The sequence below is a fragment of the Anomaloglossus baeobatrachus genome, chromosome 12 (assembly GCF_048569485.1).
Source record: "Anomaloglossus baeobatrachus isolate aAnoBae1 chromosome 12, aAnoBae1.hap1, whole genome shotgun sequence".
Lineage (NCBI taxonomy): Eukaryota > Metazoa > Chordata > Amphibia > Anura > Aromobatidae > Anomaloglossus > Anomaloglossus baeobatrachus.
In genome coordinates this window covers 91466052-91483873 of record NC_134364.1, presented here as the reverse complement: position 1 = coordinate 91483873, position 17822 = coordinate 91466052, and the positions used below count along the sequence as shown (strand labels likewise).

At 48.2% G+C, this 17822-nt stretch overlaps 1 protein-coding gene across 2 annotated transcripts in view; it reads right to left on the bottom strand.

Annotated features, from left to right (window-relative positions):
* Positions 1-3416: 3416 nt before the first annotated feature.
* LOC142258169 (uncharacterized) overlaps positions 3417-17822 on the bottom strand; it is a 67268-nt gene continuing 52862 nt past the window's right edge. For both annotated transcript variants that reach the window (XM_075330664.1, XM_075330663.1), the window contains exons 15-31: positions 17688-17750; positions 17375-17599; positions 15591-15671; positions 15436-15501; positions 15250-15345; positions 14381-14470; positions 14151-14264; positions 13907-13996; positions 13532-13648; positions 12552-12662; positions 12370-12462; positions 11971-12084; positions 11432-11527; positions 11061-11171; positions 10835-10912; positions 10362-10524; positions 3417-3633 (exon numbers count right to left, since the gene is read on the bottom strand). In XM_075330664.1, coding sequence (XP_075186779.1) covers positions 10379-10524; positions 10835-10912; positions 11061-11171; positions 11432-11527; positions 11971-12084; positions 12370-12462; positions 12552-12662; positions 13532-13648; positions 13907-13996; positions 14151-14264; positions 14381-14470; positions 15250-15345; positions 15436-15501; positions 15591-15671; positions 17375-17599; positions 17688-17750 — 1691 coding nt within the window. In that variant the 3' untranslated portion in view covers positions 3417-3633; positions 10362-10378. The remainder of the gene's footprint in view (positions 3634-10361; positions 10525-10834; positions 10913-11060; positions 11172-11431; positions 11528-11970; positions 12085-12369; positions 12463-12551; positions 12663-13531; positions 13649-13906; positions 13997-14150; positions 14265-14380; positions 14471-15249; positions 15346-15435; positions 15502-15590; positions 15672-17374; positions 17600-17687; positions 17751-17822) is intronic.

Sequence of the window (17822 nt, the reverse complement as noted above, 5' to 3'; positions counted from 1 at the left end):
CTGGTTAAGCACTTCTTGGAAGAAGAATCTGCCTTCCATTCTCTCAACCACAGGGCTCTGCGTAAAACCACGGAGTTGGCTGACGCCACCGCCGTACGGCTCGTAGAGTCTAGGACAGCATTAATCGCGTAAGACGCGAATGCAGACATTTGAGAGGTCAATGGTGCCACCTGCGGAGCAGATGTACGTGTGACCGTGTCGACCTGTGTAAGGCCAGCTGAAATAGCTTGGAGTGCCCATACGGCTGCGAATGCTGGCGCCAACGACGCTCCAATAGCTTCATAGATGGATTTTAACCAGAGCTCCATCTGTCTGTCAGTGGCATCTTTAAGTGCCGCCCCATCTTCCACTGCAACTAGAGATCTGGCTGCAAGCCTGGAGATTGGAGGGTCCACCTTGGGACACTGTGTCCAGCCCTTGACCACGTCAGGGGGAAAAGGATAGCGCGTATCTTTAAGCCGTTTGGAGAAACGCTTATCTGGATAAGCGTGGTGTTTCTAGATTGCGTCTCTAAAGTCAGAGTGGTCCAGAAAAGTGCTTAATTTACGCTTGGGATACCTGAAATGGAATTTCTCCTGCTGTGAAGCTGCCTCCTCCGCAGGAGGAGCTGGTGGAGAAATATCTAACATCTTATTGATGGACGCTATAAGATCATTCACTATGGCGTCACCATCCGGGGTATCTAGATTGAGAGCGGCCCCAGTATCAGAATCCTGATCAGTTACATCCGCCTCATCACACAGAGAGTCGTCCCGCTGGGACCCTGACCAGTGTGATGAAGGTGAGGGTCGCTCATAGCGAGCCCGCTTAGGTTGTCTGGGACTGTCGTCCGAGTCAGAGCCATCACCCTGGGGTGCATGTGACACCCCCGGAGCTAGGAAGTGTTCCAGCTGAGGGGGACCAGGGGGCAATGAATCAACAGTGCCCATGGTCTGAGTTACTGGTCTAGACTGCAATGTTTCAAGAATTTTAGACATAGTCATAGACAATCTGTCAGCAAAAGCTGCAAACTCCGTCCCTGTCACCTGGACAGCATTCACAGGTGGTTCTCCCTGGGTCACCTCTAGCAGAGGCCCCGGCTGAGCAATTGCCACAGGGGCCGAGCACTGCACACAATGGGGGTCAGTGGAACCTGCCGGTAGAGCAGCCCCACATGCGGTACAGGCAGCATATAAAGTCCGTGCCTTGGCACTTTTGCTTTTTGCGGACGACATGCTGTTGTCTCCTTGAGAAATCTAAGGAGGGTATATAGCAGAAATCACCAGCGACCGTACAGTGTAAAGTATTGCCAGCACAAAATACAAAGTACACTATGGCACAAGTGGGGGAGAGCCCTTGAGGGCTGCTTACCGCCCGCTGAAAAGCGGGTGTGAGGTCGTAGAATCCCTTGTCTGGGTCTCCCAGCCTCCCCTCTGCAGCTCAGCGTGCAGGCAGGAATGGCTGCCGGCGTCCTGTGAAGAGGGGCGGACCGTGGGCGTGCCACAAACAAAAGTGCGGGAAACTGCGACCCACTGTGCCTAGTGTAAGGGCTGGAGTATGTAAAACAGACTCCAGCTCTTAGCGCTGCTGGTCTGTACAGCGTCCCGCCCTCCTCCTGACCGGCAGGTCTGGGGGCGGGAACGATACGAACTAGGCCGCAAAAGCCGGGGACTGTAGTAATCTAGCGCGGCCGTCATATATGCACGGCCAGCGCGGAAGTCCCCGGCGCACCACAAATCCCAGCCGCGACGCAGTAAACACTGACCCCAGCGGCCGGATCGGCCGATCGTACTAAGTCTCCTCACTCAGCAGAGCTGTAGTGAGTAACGGCACAAGCGCAGCAGCGCTGTTTACCCCGGCGCACTAACACACCCAGCAATGCTGCAGTGTGCGTGCGGTAAGCACGGGGACACGGAGTACCTTAATGAAGCAGGGTCCTGTCCCTGAGGAAACTCCGCTCCGTATCCAGCAGGTCCTCCAGGGGCTGTGGATGGAGCACGGTCTCAGTGCCCGGAGACCGGTAAAGTCCCACTTCACCCAGAGCCCTAAGGGGGATGGGGAAAGAATCAGCATGTGGGCTCCAGCCTCCGTACCCGCAATGGGTACCTCAACCTTAACAAACACCGCCGACCGCAAGTGGGGTGAGAAGGGAGCATGCTGGGGGCCCCCGTATGGGCCCTCTTTTCTTCCATCCGACATAGTCAGCAGCTGCTGCTGACTAAACAGTGGAGCTATGCGTGGATGTCTGACCTCCTTCGCACAAAGCATAAAACTGAGGAGCCCGTGATCCCACGGGGGGGTGTATAGCCAGAAGGGGAGGGGCCTTACACGTTTAAGTGTAATACTTTGTGTGGCCTCCGGAGGCAGTAGCTATACACCCAATTGTCTGGGTCTCCCAATTAGGAGCGACAAAGAAATGGCAAAAACAATTCACATGTTGCTTCTAGAGATTTTGACAAATTTTCTACAACAAAAACGCCGCGTTTTTAAAAGCATCGTGCGCACAAGAAAGCCTTATTTTCCATAGACTTTGTCTGGAAATCAAAACACATGCAATTTTGTATTAAAACGCTGCAGCTCAAAACGCTGCCGAAGCACATGAAATACGCAACGTGCGTACACAGCCTTAAACCCTGCCCCAAAGCAAATATATTATGAATATCTGAATAAGCCCACCCACTTTGTTACAACTCCCCCCAATAAACCAGTTAGGATGTATGGCGTGTGGTATTACATCCTCCTTATGGCGATAAGTAGGGTCTAGTGATGATACGTCACTCCCTCAGTACCAATGATTCAATTAGATTAGGTCTCAGGGTTGAGGGGCACTTTCACAGGTAGTGTAGAAAGAACAGATTGTGAGATCCAACCGTTGCACAACAACAACTCCCAGCAGGTTCTGGCTCTCCAGCTATAGCAAAACTAAAACTCTCAGTGAATTGCATACAACTGTATTCCAAGTGAATCCACGGCATACAGCTTCTGCGCTACAAATCAAAATTTTCCTTTTTCTAGCAACAGTGCCACCTCTTTCTCTGTGGTCAGTGTATGGTGTTGCAGCTCAGACCTAATTTTACTGATTAGTAGCATCTGATACTGTAGTTAAACACTCTTGAATTTTATAAATTATATTCTTCATTTACTTGACCTCAATTTCACATGTCCGATGGTCATGGTCCGCACACAGACCATGGTGTCCACACTGGCTAGGTGTCTCCCACCCTGAACTCAACAGCTTCATATGTGCCTGTAAGGCTGTTGCGTTTGAGCCAGAGGACTGGTCTGGTCACTGTGGACTATACTTCAACTGGTATTGGAAGCTAGTGGTAACTCTTGTCTGATGATCTTTCCAAAGACAATCAATGATACTGTGAAGTTCACAAATTTTGCACACTAGATGACGCGATCAACTAAAAAGAAATGACAGAAGGAAGGCATCGGGTTTGAGATCACACTTTACTGATATTACATCTTCAGATAACAGAATTAAAAGGAAAATTGAAAACTATGTACAAGCTGCAAGGGTCACTCCCGTCTTGTCTCACAGGATATAATAAAATGAAGTTATAACTATAATTATGTAACATTCAAACTCAATTCATAACAACGTGTTGCTCCTGATAACAAGCGCTCCCCCGAACTTCATCATGTTATCTGTAAGGAAATATGAAAGATGGATGTGATGAGCAGACGTCGGCAGGGTCTGGTTACTGCCAGGCAAAATTCTGATTGTACCATAAACGTCTACATGTAGTATGGAAGGAAATAAAGAGAGTGGAAGAAGAAACAGCAGCATAAACCTCTCTAAGTAGTATGGGAGAAAAGAATGAGAGAGTGGAATAATAAACAGCTGAACGAGAAGGAAGAAGGGAGAAAAAAGAAAATATTAATTGGAAAAAAAAAGAAAGGAAACCAGGAAGAGCAGAAGATTGGAGAGGTGAAGGTCAAGAAGAAAAAAGTGGAAGGAAAAAAAAGGAGAGGAAGAGCAGGAGAATGAAGAAATAAAAGTGGAAGAGTTCGAGGAAGAAAACAGAAAATAAGGGAAAAGACGGAACAATTAGAAAAAGGTAGACAGATGGAAGAAAGAAGGGAATTTTGTTACTTACCGTAAATTCCTTTTCTTCTAGCTCTTATTGGGAGACCCAGACGATTGGGGTATAGCTACTGCCCTCCGGAGGCCACACAAAGCACTACACTAAAAAGTGCAAGGCCCCTCCCCTTCTGGCTATACCCCCCCGTGATATCACGGGTTCTCCAGTTTTAGTGCCAAAGCAAGAAGGAGGAAAGCCAATAACTGGTTTAAACAAATTAACTCCGAGTAACATCGGAGAACTGAAAAACCGTTCAACATGAACAACATGTGTACCCGCAAACAACAAAAAAATCCCGAAGGACAACAGGGCGGGTGCTGGGTCTCCCAATAAGAGCTAGAAGAAAAGGAATTTACGGTAAGTAACAAAATTCCCTTCTTCTTCAGCGCTCTATTGGGAGACCCAGACGATTGGGACGTCCAAAAGCTGTCCCTGGGTGGGTAAAGAAATACCTCATGTTAGAGCTGCAAGACAGCCCTCCCCTATGGGGAAGCCACTGCCACCTGCAGGGCTCTTCTACCTAGGCTGGCGTCCGCCGAAGCATAGGTATGCACCTGATAATGTTTGGTGAAAAATGTGCAGGCTCGACCAGGTAGCTGCCTGGCACACCTGTTGAGCCGTAGCCTGGTGTCGTAATGCCCAGAACGCACCTACGGCTCTGGTAGAATGGACCTTCAGCCCTGAAGGAACCGGAAGCCCCGCAGAACGGTAGTCTTCAAGAATTGGTTCTTTGATCCATCGAGCCATGGTGGCTTTAGAAACCTGCAACCCCTTGCGCGTACCAGCGACAAGGACAAAAAATGCATCAGAGCGGCGCATGGGCGCCGTGCGGGAAATGTAGATTCTGAGTGCTCTCACCAGAACCAACAACTGTAAATCCTTTTCATACCGGAGAACCGGATGAGAACAAAAGGAAGGAAAGGGTATATCCCGATTAAGAAGAAACGCGGATACAACCTTAGGGAGAAACTCCTGAATAGGGCGCAGCACTACCTTGTCCTGGTGGAACACTAGGAAGGGAGCCTTGAATGACAGAGCCGCCAGCTTAGACACTCGCCGAAGCGACGTGATCGCAACCAGAAAGGCCACTTTCTGTGACAGGCGCGAAAGGGAAACTTCCCTCAGAGGCTCGAAATGCGGCTTCTGGAGAGCAACTAGTACCCTGTTCAGATCCCATGGATCTAACGGCCGCTTGTACGGGGGCACAATATGACAAACCCCCTGTAGTAACGTGCGCACCTTAGGAAGACGTGCTAGACGCTTCTGAAAAGAACACGGATAGTGCCGAGACTTGCCCTTAAAGGGAGCCGAGCGACCAACCTCTTTCCCAACCAGATTGCAGGAGGGAAGGCAAAGTAGGCAATGCCGATGGCCAGGGAGACCCTCCCTGAGCAGAACACTAAGATAAGAATATCTTCCACGAGTTGTGGTAGATCTTGGCAGACCGCGGCTGGCTAGCCCGTCTCATGGTGGCAATGACGTCGTGCTCACGGTCGACCGACGGTGAGATGCCACAGATCACGGTACCACGACCTCCCCGGCCAGTCTGGGGCGACGAGGATGGTGTGGCAGCAATCGGTAGCTGGAACTGTGACCAATCCTGAGCCAAGGCGCCTGTCGCCAGAGCTCTATGATCGTAAGACCGCGTCATGAAAATCGGGACCTTGTTGTTGCCGAGAAGCCATGACGTCGACGTCCGTCTTCATCCTGCGTCTACAGAATTCTTGCAAACAAACGGGTGCAGAGCCCATTCCCCTGCGTCCACGCCCTGGCGACTGAGGAAGTCTGCTTCCTAGTGTCGTACGCCCGGGATGTGAACAGCTGATATGGTGTATGCTCTGTCTTCTACCCATAGCAGAATCCGCCGGACCTCTTGGGAGTCTTGTCGACTGCGTAGTCCGCCTTGGTGGTTGGTGTATGCCACCGCTGTGGATAGTCCGACTGAATTCGGATCTATTTGCATTCCAGCCACTGCAGGAAGGCTTGCAGTGCAAGATACACTGCCCAGAGCTCCAGACCACTGAGTTGAAGAGTGGACTCCTCTGAAGATGGTCTTTGACCGTCTGGAAAAGCTAAAACTCGCCTCTGGATGAGGCGCCTCCTTGAAGGAGAGACTGTCCCCTCGTCTGTAGTGAACGCTGTTTGTCCAGCGGAAGCTTCACTATCGCTGAGAGAGTGTGAAAACTCTCCAGGAGATGCCAGCGATTGGGTTCAACCTTGAAAAGTTGAAGACCCACCCGAAACTCTGGGAAGGGTCCAGCGCCATGTTCAGGTTGTGTTGGCATGCTTGTAAAGGAGAGTGCCTTGACCAGTAGATTGCCCAAGTAAAGGATCACAGAGTGACCGTGAGAGCGCGGGACTGCTCCCTCTGCTGCCACGAACTTGGTGAACACCCGTGGGGCTGTCGCCAGCCAAAAGGTATGGCTACGAAACGAAATATTCTCGTCTTTAATAACGAATCGTAGCCAACGCCGGTGCCTCGGAGCAATCGGCACGTGTAGATAAGCATCCTGATGTCTATTGAAGCTAGGAAAACTCCTTGAGACAGAGAGGCAATGACGGAGCGGAGTGATGCCATCCGGAACCGCCTGGTTTTCACGTGCTCGTTAAGCAGTATAAAGTCCAGAACGGGACGGAAGGAGCCGTCCTATTTTGGCACCACGACCAGGTCGGGGCAAAATGCGTATCTGGTTCCTGAAGAGGAACAGGGATTACCGCTCTTTCCGCCTGCAGAAGAGCCTCGGCTCGGTCGGTGCGGTAGTTTGAAAACAAACTGACTCTCACTCACAGGCCCTTAACCTGCGGTAGGTAAATGCCGCTAAAGCGGGGGAGTCTGCCCCCCCGCGGTTGCGGAGTGAGAGGGCTGAAAATTATGAGGAAAACGCTTTGGTAGCGGATCCTCCGGCTGCCTTCCCCGGGCGTGAATTGAGCCCGCTAGGAATCTATGCCCTTCTGGGCTTTTTGAGTCGTCTTGGATAGTTGAATGATTTCATTCAACCCTTACCAACAGACTATCACTAGATAAAGGCAACCTGGTTAAGCACTTCGTTGGAAGCAGCCTCTGTTCCAATCTCTCAACTACTAGCCTCTGCGTAAAAACACGGAGTTGGCGGATGCCACTGACGTCCGGCTCGTAGAGTCTCGGACAGCAATAACAGCATGATTCGCCATGCCGACATTGCGAGTTAAAGACGCTGCTGGGACCGAGAGTACCTGTGACAGCGACCCTCTGCGCAATACTAGCTGAAATAGCTTGGAGTGCCTTCACGGCTGCGACTGCCGGAGCAGCCGACCTGCCGATAGCTTCATAGACAGATTGCAACCAGAGGCCAATCTGCCTGTCAATGGCATTTTGAAGTGAAGTCCTATCCACCACTACAACTATAGATCTAGCTGCAAGCATGGAGATTGGGGGATCCACATTTGGATACTGGGTCTAGCGCTTGACCACGTCAGGGGGAGTGACACGTGTCTCATTAATACGGTCGGAGAAACGCTTATCGTGATAAGCGTGTCGTTTCTGGACTGCGTCTCTGGAGTCAGAGTGCTAAACAAGTACTCAATATATAGAGATTTCTCTTGCTGTGAAGCTGACCCCTCCACTGGAGGAGTTGAGGGAGAAATACCCAACCTTTCGTTGATGGACGCAATAAGATTATTCACTATAGCGTCACCATCCGGTGTATCCGGATTGAGAGCGGTCTCAGGAACAGAGTCCTGAACAGCTACGTCTGCCTCATCGTACAGAGAGTACTCCAGCTGGGACCTTGCCCAGTGATGTAGTCGAGGGCTAATGCCAGCGAGCCCGCTTAGGCCATCTGGGACTGTCGACCGTGTCGGATGCCTGCTCTCTGGGATGCCTGGAATCACTCTGGCGCCTTGAGATGCTCCAGATCAGGGCGGCCAGGGTCATTGCAACCATATTGCCCACGGTCTGCTTGGGGTGCAAAGTCTGTAAGATGTCAGTCATAGTCACAGACAATATATCAGTGGAAAAACTGCAACTTCGTCCCTGTCTCTGGACAGAGATCACAGGTGGTTCCTTTGGCCACATATAGCAGAGACCCCGGTTGAGCAATTGCACGCACTGGGGGTCCTGAAACCGTATGACATGCAGTACAAGCAGCATAGAAAGCCCGTGCATTGGCAACTTGTCTTTTTCTGCTGTTGTTGTCTAGCTATCTAAGAGCCTAGCCGAGGATAGCGACCGTACAGTGAATAGTCATACAAGCATGAAGTACAAATAAACACTTCAGCACATGTAGTACACGCAGCATTGAAAACTTGTGGCTTGGCACATTTGCTCTTCTGCTGCTGTTGTCTATTTATCTAGGAGCATGAGACAAGGATAGCGACATACAGTGAATGTATAGCATACAGCATGACAGTAAACACTGCAGCCCATGCAATCCAAGCAGCATTGAAAGCTTGCGCGTTAGCACCCTAGCCTTTCTGCTGCTGTTGTCTATTTATCCAGGAACATTAGCCAAGGATAGCGACATACAGTGAATGTATAGCATACAAGCATGACAGTAAACACTGCAGCCAATGCAAGTCAAGCAGCATTGAAAACTTGTGCCGTAGCACCATTGCTCTACTGCTGCTTTTGTCTGTTTATCTGGGCGCATTAGCCAAGAATAGCGACATACAGTGAATGTATATCATAACAATAAACCGTGCAGCACATGCAAGCGAAGCAGCATTGAAAGCTTGTGCCTTAGCACAAATTGCTCTACTGCTGCTGTTGCCCAATCTGACAGTAAACACTGCAGCACATGCAAACGAAGAAGCATTGAAAGCTTGTGCCTCAGCAGCATTGCTTATTTGCTGCTGTTGCCCAGAATAGCGACAGTACAGTACAGTGCATAGCATATCAGCACACAGCCCAAAAGCCCACTTCAGCATTAGTGGTGTCAGTTGCTTACCGCCCGCACAAGAGCGGGTGCGAGGTCGCCCAAAAACCTGTGACTGGTTCCGTTCTCCCAGAGTGGAAACCATAATGGCTGCCGGCTTCTCTTCCCCGTCCTGTGCAGAGGGGCGGGCCGTGGGCGAGCCCCAGCCAAGAGCGGGAACCCGGCGTCTCACTGTGTTCAGTGAGAGGGGGCTGGAGAATGCAAAGCAGACTCCAGCTCCCTGCGCTGAGCTACTGTACAGCGTCCCGCCCCTCCTCTGACTGGCAGGGCTGGGGCGGGAACGAAACGAAAACTAGGCCGCAAAGCTGGGGACTCTAGTAATAAGCGCGGCCGTCCTATGTGCACGGCCGACGCCGAAGTCCCCCGGCGCACCACAAGTCCCAGCCGCGCCACAATGTAAAAAACAACCAGCAGCGGCCGGCGCGGCCGTTTTCAATACATAAATTCACTCAGCAAAGCTGCAGTGAATAATAGCACCAGCGCTCCGCGCTGTTGTCCCCGGCGCACTAACACTCCCAGCAATGCTGGTGTGTGTGGGCGCGATGTGCATGGGAACACAGAGTACCTTGATGTAGCAGGGCCCTGTCCCTGACGATACTCAGCTCCATATCCAGCAGGTTCTTTTGGGTCTGTGGATGGAGCTCGGTCTCTGTGCCTGGAGACCGGTAAGATCCCACTTCACCCAGAGCCCCTCATGGGGATGGGGAAGGAAAACAGCATGTGGGCTCCGGCCTCTGTACTAGCAATAAGTACCTCAACCTTACAACACCATCCACGGGTGAGAAGGGAGCATGCTGGGGGCCCTACATGGGCCCTCTTTTCTTCCATCCGACATAGTCAGCAGCTGCTGCTGACTAAAATCTGTGGAGCTATGCATGGATGTCTGACCTCCTTCGCACACAAAGCTAAAAACTGGAGAACCCGTGATATCACGGGGGGGTATAGCCAGAAGGGGAGGGGCCTTGCACTTTTTAGTGTAGTGCTTTGTGTGGCCTCCGGAGGGCAGTAGCTATACCCCAATCGTCTGGGTCTCCCAATAGAGCGCTGAAGAAAGAGGAAATATCGGGAGGAAAAACAAGAAATGGAAGAGACGAAGGTAGAACATAAGAGGAGAAAGAATTAGGAGGAAGCAAAAGAAGTGGATGAAACGTCAACAAAGGATTAATGGGGAGGAGGAAGGGAGAGAAAAGTGAAAGAGTGACAGAAGGGCAAAGAAGTAAAAAAATAAATTAATATAAAGTGGAAGAAAAGAGAAGAGTATGAAAAGGGAACAAAAAGACAAAGAAGAGAGTATCATGAGCAGACGACCTCCCACATGAATGATGTCAATATGACATAATTGAGCGTATGCATTGGGGTGGTCATCGCTGTCACTTACAGAGACATTTTCCTCATTTAGGGCGGATTGCTAATTTTGTTTTTGAGGATGCCAGCAGGGTAAACGCCAGGTTTAGCAGGAGCCTGACTGGGCCATGTGGCTGGACGCCCCTCTGACGAGAACCCGGTAGAAGCCGAAGGCTGAGTCTGGGGACCTTGGGGTCCTGTAAAGTAAAGAATGATGATATTCAACAATTTGGACTTCATATCATATAAATCTAAGTACATGGGAGATGCTGCTCTGAATTGCTACTTTTCTTTAATTTGTAAAACCTGTCACATCACAGCCAATCCTTCCAGTCCACTAGCCAAAATACTTTTCAGCCGTTAAGGGTTTTTTCCCACCCGAGACATGGGGATGCCCCTCTTTATTAACAAAATGGCACAAATTGTGACATAAGCGACCACTTCAAAGGGGACTGGCAACAGCTTACTCCACTATCCCCATAAAAGTCTGAAAAGTCAGATACATACCAGGAGGTTTGTCCATTCCAGCTCCATACGTCCCTCTGCTACTGTACTGGGGTTGCCACTGGTTTTGGTTGTACTGCTCTGTGACAAAATACAATATTTTTTATGTAAAAGTTTTCCTCCATTATACACACGTCCTGTTTACCTACAGATCCCACAACTTTCATACTTCACCTAGAGCGAATAGCACAGATACCAAAGCATTAAATCATGCACACGTTAATAATACCATCATATCTTCCCGGACCCATGGTGCCTGGTCGCGCCTCGCTATAGAAACTCTGGTTTCTGGACGATGGTTCGCTATTCCACGCCATCTGTTTATAACCCCCTTGTTGATCTATGAAGGTAAAAGCATACGTGTCATATCGCCAAGCAAAACAAATATATATGGCATTAATCTGAGACACGAGTGGTCTGGAATGTTATCAGAGACCACCCATAGACCTAAGAGGACCCCAACCAATCTTATATTGCTGACCTATCCTATGGCTAGACCATCAGTATCAAAGTCCTTCAAAAAACCTCTAACGTTGGCTTACAGTAAAGGTGTAAACAAGATCATCTGTCCGTTCTCTGATCCTGACGGTCAGTTATTACCTGCTCCAAATGGTGGTCTGTTATTATCGAGGGATCCACTGTTTTCAGGCCGGGCACTGTGATACGGCTCACCTTGGTTATATCGACCGTCCGACTCTGTACACGAAGGATTACAGAATTAGAACCATCTTTGAGCTATTGAGTAGAGACGAGCTGATATGTCTGTGTGAGCTGTATATGGAAGATATCCGGAGTCATTCCTGCTGCGCTGTCACTATGTATCACCTGTTCAGAAACCAGCAGCATCATGGTAGACATTAAACAATAGTACTGAGCAGTGTTGCTGTGAATCCAGACCTCTGGCTGCTTTTTGAAGAAAGCAACAATGTGGAGGACATTATACAGCAGTAATGAGCAGTGTTGCTGTGAATCCAAACCTCCAGTTGCTTTTACTAGAAAGCAGCAGTATATAAAGCAGTACTGAGCAGTGTAGCTGTGAATCAATCACTTGAGTTTGATAAAACACTTCAAGTAAAGCAACAACAGCATGAAGAATATTATAGAGCAATACTGAGCAGTGTTGCTGTGATTTAGGATACCTGGATATCTGCCTGGTGCTTGTCCCATGAAGGATTTTGGTTGATTAGAGGGGTTTGGATGATCAAATCTGGAACCAGGCATTTGCGGATTTTGACTAAAACGCATGTCCGGATCTGTAAAACAAACAAACCAGATAGAGTTAATAGAGGGAGTCTTCTGTTTATCATTTCTTGGTGCGTCTCTCGCTCTCGGGTAAACATTGTGTATTACAGTTTCAGGTCATATCAGTTAATTGTGTAATACATAATTTCCCCTCTGGAGGCACTGCAGCGAATTTAGACATTGCCTGGTTTATCTATAGATTACAGCTGATCGCTGGGGATAGGGATCAGATTGTCAATGGACTCTGCTAACAAGCAAAAACCCCTTCATCTTCGATCCTGAAGGTCAGAAATCACCTAATCCTGATGGTCTTGGTTTATCGAAAGATCCACCGGTGTCAGTCCTGGCAACAGGATACGGCTCACTCTGGTTATAACGACCATTCGACTCTGTACACGGAGGATGATAGAATTATAATCGAGGCTGAACACAAAGAATCACCTAAAGGGTAGCACCTGTCCCAACACACCACGGATACCTGGATATCTGCCTACTGTTTGTCCCATCAGAGGCTTGGGGTCCTTTGGGAGATTCATATCAAATCTGGAAGCAGGAATTCCCTGATTTTGATTGAAGCGTGTTTCAGAACCTGTGAAACACAAAACACAGAATTTACGAGACTATGAGCGGACGGACATTATATACTTCTACGTGTGCATAGAGGGTAAGACTACAGACATGTAAACTCCATAGGTAGTATATACAACCATAAAGGGGTTGGCCCACTATGACAATGGACAACCTATCCATAGGACAAATGATAGTTGGGGTAGGACTACAGAGGACCCGAATGATCAAGAGTGCTCTGTCCTTCATGTTTGGAAGAACTCTCTAAGGCATTGATACTAGTCTGCAGCCATTATGATGTAGGGCTACCTTGAGTGCTTGGACCAGCTTGTAGCTGAGTTTGGCTGGGGTTCATGGAAGCTGGGAATGCAAGGAGACATTGATCTTACTGTCCAAACTAAGAAATAAAACCACATGTGGAAATTATTCCTGTATGTAGCTGTATATTAACATTGTCACCTCAAGGAGGAACTAGAGGCATCGGCAAAGTGCAGAATTTGAGTCCAAATGATTGTCCAAATGGACCACCCATTTGTTCCCCTTATTATGACATATAGATGTCATTGGGGAATCCTGCTCCGCCAGATGTAGGGATCAGCGGGTGTCACAGGGGCTTTATAGGGATTAACCTTTCCCTGCACCACAACGTCATTTGCATCATAGGTCAGGTGAATTTGTATCTAGCCGGGACATGCATCTAACAGCAGAAACAGGAGATAGCTTTGATCCCTGCTGTTTAATTATTTAAAAGCTGCTGTCAATCACTAAGTGATTCACAATACCTCTGATGGACAGGCACGCCATGTGTCTGACTCCACTAATCAATATTGTGATCACAGAAACCCTTGTAGCATAATCGCTAGAGTGAGTATTTCACGATGCGGGAATTACCTGAATATACGCCCCCTCCTTGTCCCTGGAAGGGAGGCCTTTGTTCCTTAGAGGGGTCCGGATTATTAAATCTAGATCCAGGGATCTGCAGATTCTGAGCAAAACGCGTTTCAGGGCCTGAAAAAGTCAGATTTGTTAATAAGATGAAAGCAGATGAAACCCATCAGTATTGTTGTGCCACAGCACTGTCATGGGATAGGTGAGGGTATCAATTCTTCATTCTTTAACCCATTCTCAGCCATTTGACATGCTGATCAAGTCAAAGAGAAACACCTCCACCATCAGCCCTGCATTGTAATGGGGAGAGCGAAACTTGAATTTACAAAACTGGATCTTCTAACCGCAATCATTTGAGGTCATTACTACGATAATTACCTGGAGTTCTCTGACTGGCTTGAGGTGCAGGACTGGAGCCGGGCAATTGCTGGTAGCCAGGCACATGCTGGGAAGGGCGGACATTCTCTGCTGCCAAAATATAATCCATATGCTACTGAAAGATCCATACAAAGATCATGGAACAATGTGTGATTGTCTGTCAGAATGTAGAGCATTAGAAGGAGCAAAAATGGGAATCCCTTTGTGCTGCAGCTTTCAGAATAGTATCACAATCCGCAAATACCTGGATATTTGCTGACTCCTTGCCCTGTGAGAGGTTTCTGTTCCTTAGATGGATTTGGAGTATTAAATCTAGCGCCAGGAATCTGTGCATTCTGACTGGGGGCAGCATTAGAGGCTGTGATTGTAGATAAAGGGGTATATAGATTTAACAACAACATGTATACATGGGAAGAGACTGCCCATACACATCGTCTAGTATTCATCTATGGTCTATTTATAATTTACAATTACCTGCAGGTAAGACTGGTCTGGTTCCACCCATAGGACCCCTGATGTCATATTGAGAACTGGGTTTTGGGTTAGAAGGATTAGCAGCATCCACTACATGGAAGAGAAATAGAAACATATGACTAAAGGCCCCATACTCAACAGGGCAATGCCCGCTATTGGGGCCTTTCATGTACAGGGCTCTCCCTCATGACAGTCACTTATGGGGAGCCTTCTCTCCTGAATATCGCATACAGGAGTCCTCCCTCCTGTCACTTACAAGGACCCCCCTCTCCTGACTGTTATATATAAAGGCCCTCCCTCCGGTGGCATACAGAAAGCCCTCCCTCCTGGCTGTCGCGTATACAAGGCCCTCCCTTATGACTGTCGTGTATAAGGGACCTTCCTCCTGTCGCTTACAGGAGGCCCTCCCTCCAGACTGTCGCTTACAGGAGGCCCTCCCTCCAGACTGTCGCTTACAGGAGGCCCTCCCTCCAGACTGTCGCTTACAGGAGGCCCTCCCTCCAGACTGTCGCTTACAGGAGGCCCTCCCTCCAGACTGTCGCTTACAGAAGACCCTCCCTCCGGACTGTCGCTTACAGAAGATCCTCCCTCCAGACTGTCGTGTACAGAAGGCCCTCCCTCCTGACTCACATTCCAGAGCCCTCCCTCCTCACTGTTGCGTATAAGGACACTCCCTCTAGGCAAATCATGTGGGGGAAGAAAAGGATTAGACATGCTGAATTCCATTGCTCTGCTCAGCACCTGCAGGGTGCGTATAGGGGTAGGAGTTAAGACTTACATATGTGCCAAGTTGCAGCCATACCCATCGCTCTCATCTGTCCCGCCCCCTCATCCCCAATGATATGCATGAGAAATAACCACAGAGTTACCGTGAGGTCGCAGGAAAAGCTGTTGAAGTATTTGCCCTACGCCGGCCATTAATGTCTGGGAGATGGGAGTTTGTTGGGTCGGGGTGACATTCTGTGCTGCACGCAGGATATAAAATCTCAGTGTTACTGGGAGATCTGTATGTTACCAGTATATTTATAGGAATCGCTTCATTACTATACCGTTACCTGCAGGTTTCTGGGTGACTTGTTTTGTTGGTGCCATCAACGGATTCTGGGAGCCGGGCGCAGTTACTGTAGCATACACAGTATAAAATCTCAGCATTAGCGGACACTCCTCTGTACAAGGGGCTGTGTACCCTCCAGAGGAATCCAATTCTTACCTGGAGTGGCTTGAGGTGCTGTTGATGCCAAGCTTTCCAGCAGCGCTTTCTTGAAGGTGGTCAGCTGTGGGGGCTCCTTAACTTTGTGTGGCAAGAAAGGTATAAAATACATATCAAAGGGGGTCTCTACAAGTTCCAGATAGCAGGAACAATGATAAGACAGAATAAAAAAAAAAAAAAAAAAAAAAGATTAACTGCCGCTGGTCATAGGCCGCACATCTTTAATGTGACCACTGAAAACAATCAGCGAGCCGCGCACGGCAATGGCAATGATGTGAGATGCTCTCATAAATCGGCAGTGTCTTCGCTACCTGCATATCATATCCTCATTGTCTCAACAAAGACCCCCCCACTGTCCATCATTAACCCCTTAACGACCGCAAGCAGTAACATTACGTCCTAGCGGTCATAGTGTTAATGCCCGTGGTCTGCTGCAAGCAGCGTGCAGTGATCGGCGCACAGATCAGCTGATTTTAACAGCCGACACGTGTGACTGCTAAGCACAAGTAAAATCGTTATCCGCCCGTGCCTTTTAACCCCTTAAATGGCGCTGTCAATATGCGACAGCGCTATTAGAATGGTGATAACGGTAAACATTTACTCACGGCAGATACCGGAAGTAACGTGACGTGATCACGTGACTTCCGGTGGTTGCCATGGTAGCACAAAGTCATGTGAGGACTCCTGTAGCTCACGACTCACTTCCTGCCCTCACACGGCCGAGAGCTTGGTGAGACATGAAATGAGCATATCTGCTGTTCACAACTCTGTACCTGTGATCAGCAGATATGGCAGAGCAATCGGACTGCTGATCCATTAGTCCCCTAGGACTAAAAAAAATAAAAAAAGTTAAAAAAGTTAAAAAAATTGAAAAAAAAATAAAATAAAAACTCTAAAAGTCCAAATCACCCCCCCTTTGGCCCCATTGAAAATTAAAGGGTTAAAAAAATAAAAAATACACACACATTTGGTATCACCGCATTCAGAAATGCCCGATCTATCAAAATATAAAATCAATTAATCCGATCGATTAACGGTGTAGCGGCAAAAAAATTCCAAATGCCGAAATTACGTTTTTTGGTCGCCACAAAGTGATCAAAATGTAGCATGTGCGCAAAAGTGGTACCGTTAAAAACGTCAGCCTGTGATGCAAAAAAAATAAGCCATCACTGAGCCATAGATCCCGAAAATTGAGAATGCTACGGGTCACGGAATATGGTGTAAAACGTGCGCCACTTTTTTCGAACAAAACATCTAATTTTTTTTAAACCCTTAGATAAAAGTAAACCTTATGTTTGGTGTCTACGAACCCGCACCGACCTGAAGCATCATACCGACATATCAGTTTTACCATATAGTGAACACAGTGAATAAAATATCTCAAAACCCATAGTGCTATCGCACTTTTTTGAAATTTTTCCGCATTTGGAATTTTTTTGCAGTTTTCCAGTACACTATATATGGTAAAACTCATGGTTTCATTTAAAAGTACAAACAAAAATGAGCCCTCACATTACCATATGGACCGAAAAATAAAAAAGTTACTCGGAAGAAGATAGGCGAAAAAAAAATAAATGGAAAGTGCAATATTGGGCGGTCGTGGAGGGGTTAAAAAAAACAAACAAAAAAAGTAAGGTAATTGCACAGAACTGGGAACATTATACATAATTGCAAATTGTACCCCCCCACTGTATTAATAAAGACACCTCCCCACGCTACATAGAAAAGTGCAGATTTTAATTTTTGTCTATGGAGTGGAATACCCTTTATTGTTACATTGTTACCTTGTTTCTTAGCTGGCACAGGCAGCTTCTGGGCGACGGGCATGGGCTGGGCGACGGCCATGTGCTGTGGTGCGCCGATTGGTATGTGCTGGGGTAGACCAATGGCCGTTGGCAGGGGCGAGCCGACCAGCATTTGCTGGAGCGTGGCCATGTAGAGGGGAGGGCACGTGGGCGTGGGCAGGAGCGCACCCATGGGCGCAGGCAGGAGCGGGCCGACGTTTTGGGCTGTAGAAAGGATATAAAATCTCAGCGTTACTGGAGATTTGTACTAGAAGAACATGGACATCTGACAGCTCAATACTATATAAATCACCTGGTGCTTGAGGCTTTACTTGGGACCCTGTTACTTCATTAAACAACTTCAGGATCTCGGGTTCTGCAAAATTAAAAAATAAAGATTTAAAATTATATATTTGTTTTTCACCAAATTTTTAAAAATGTAACAATA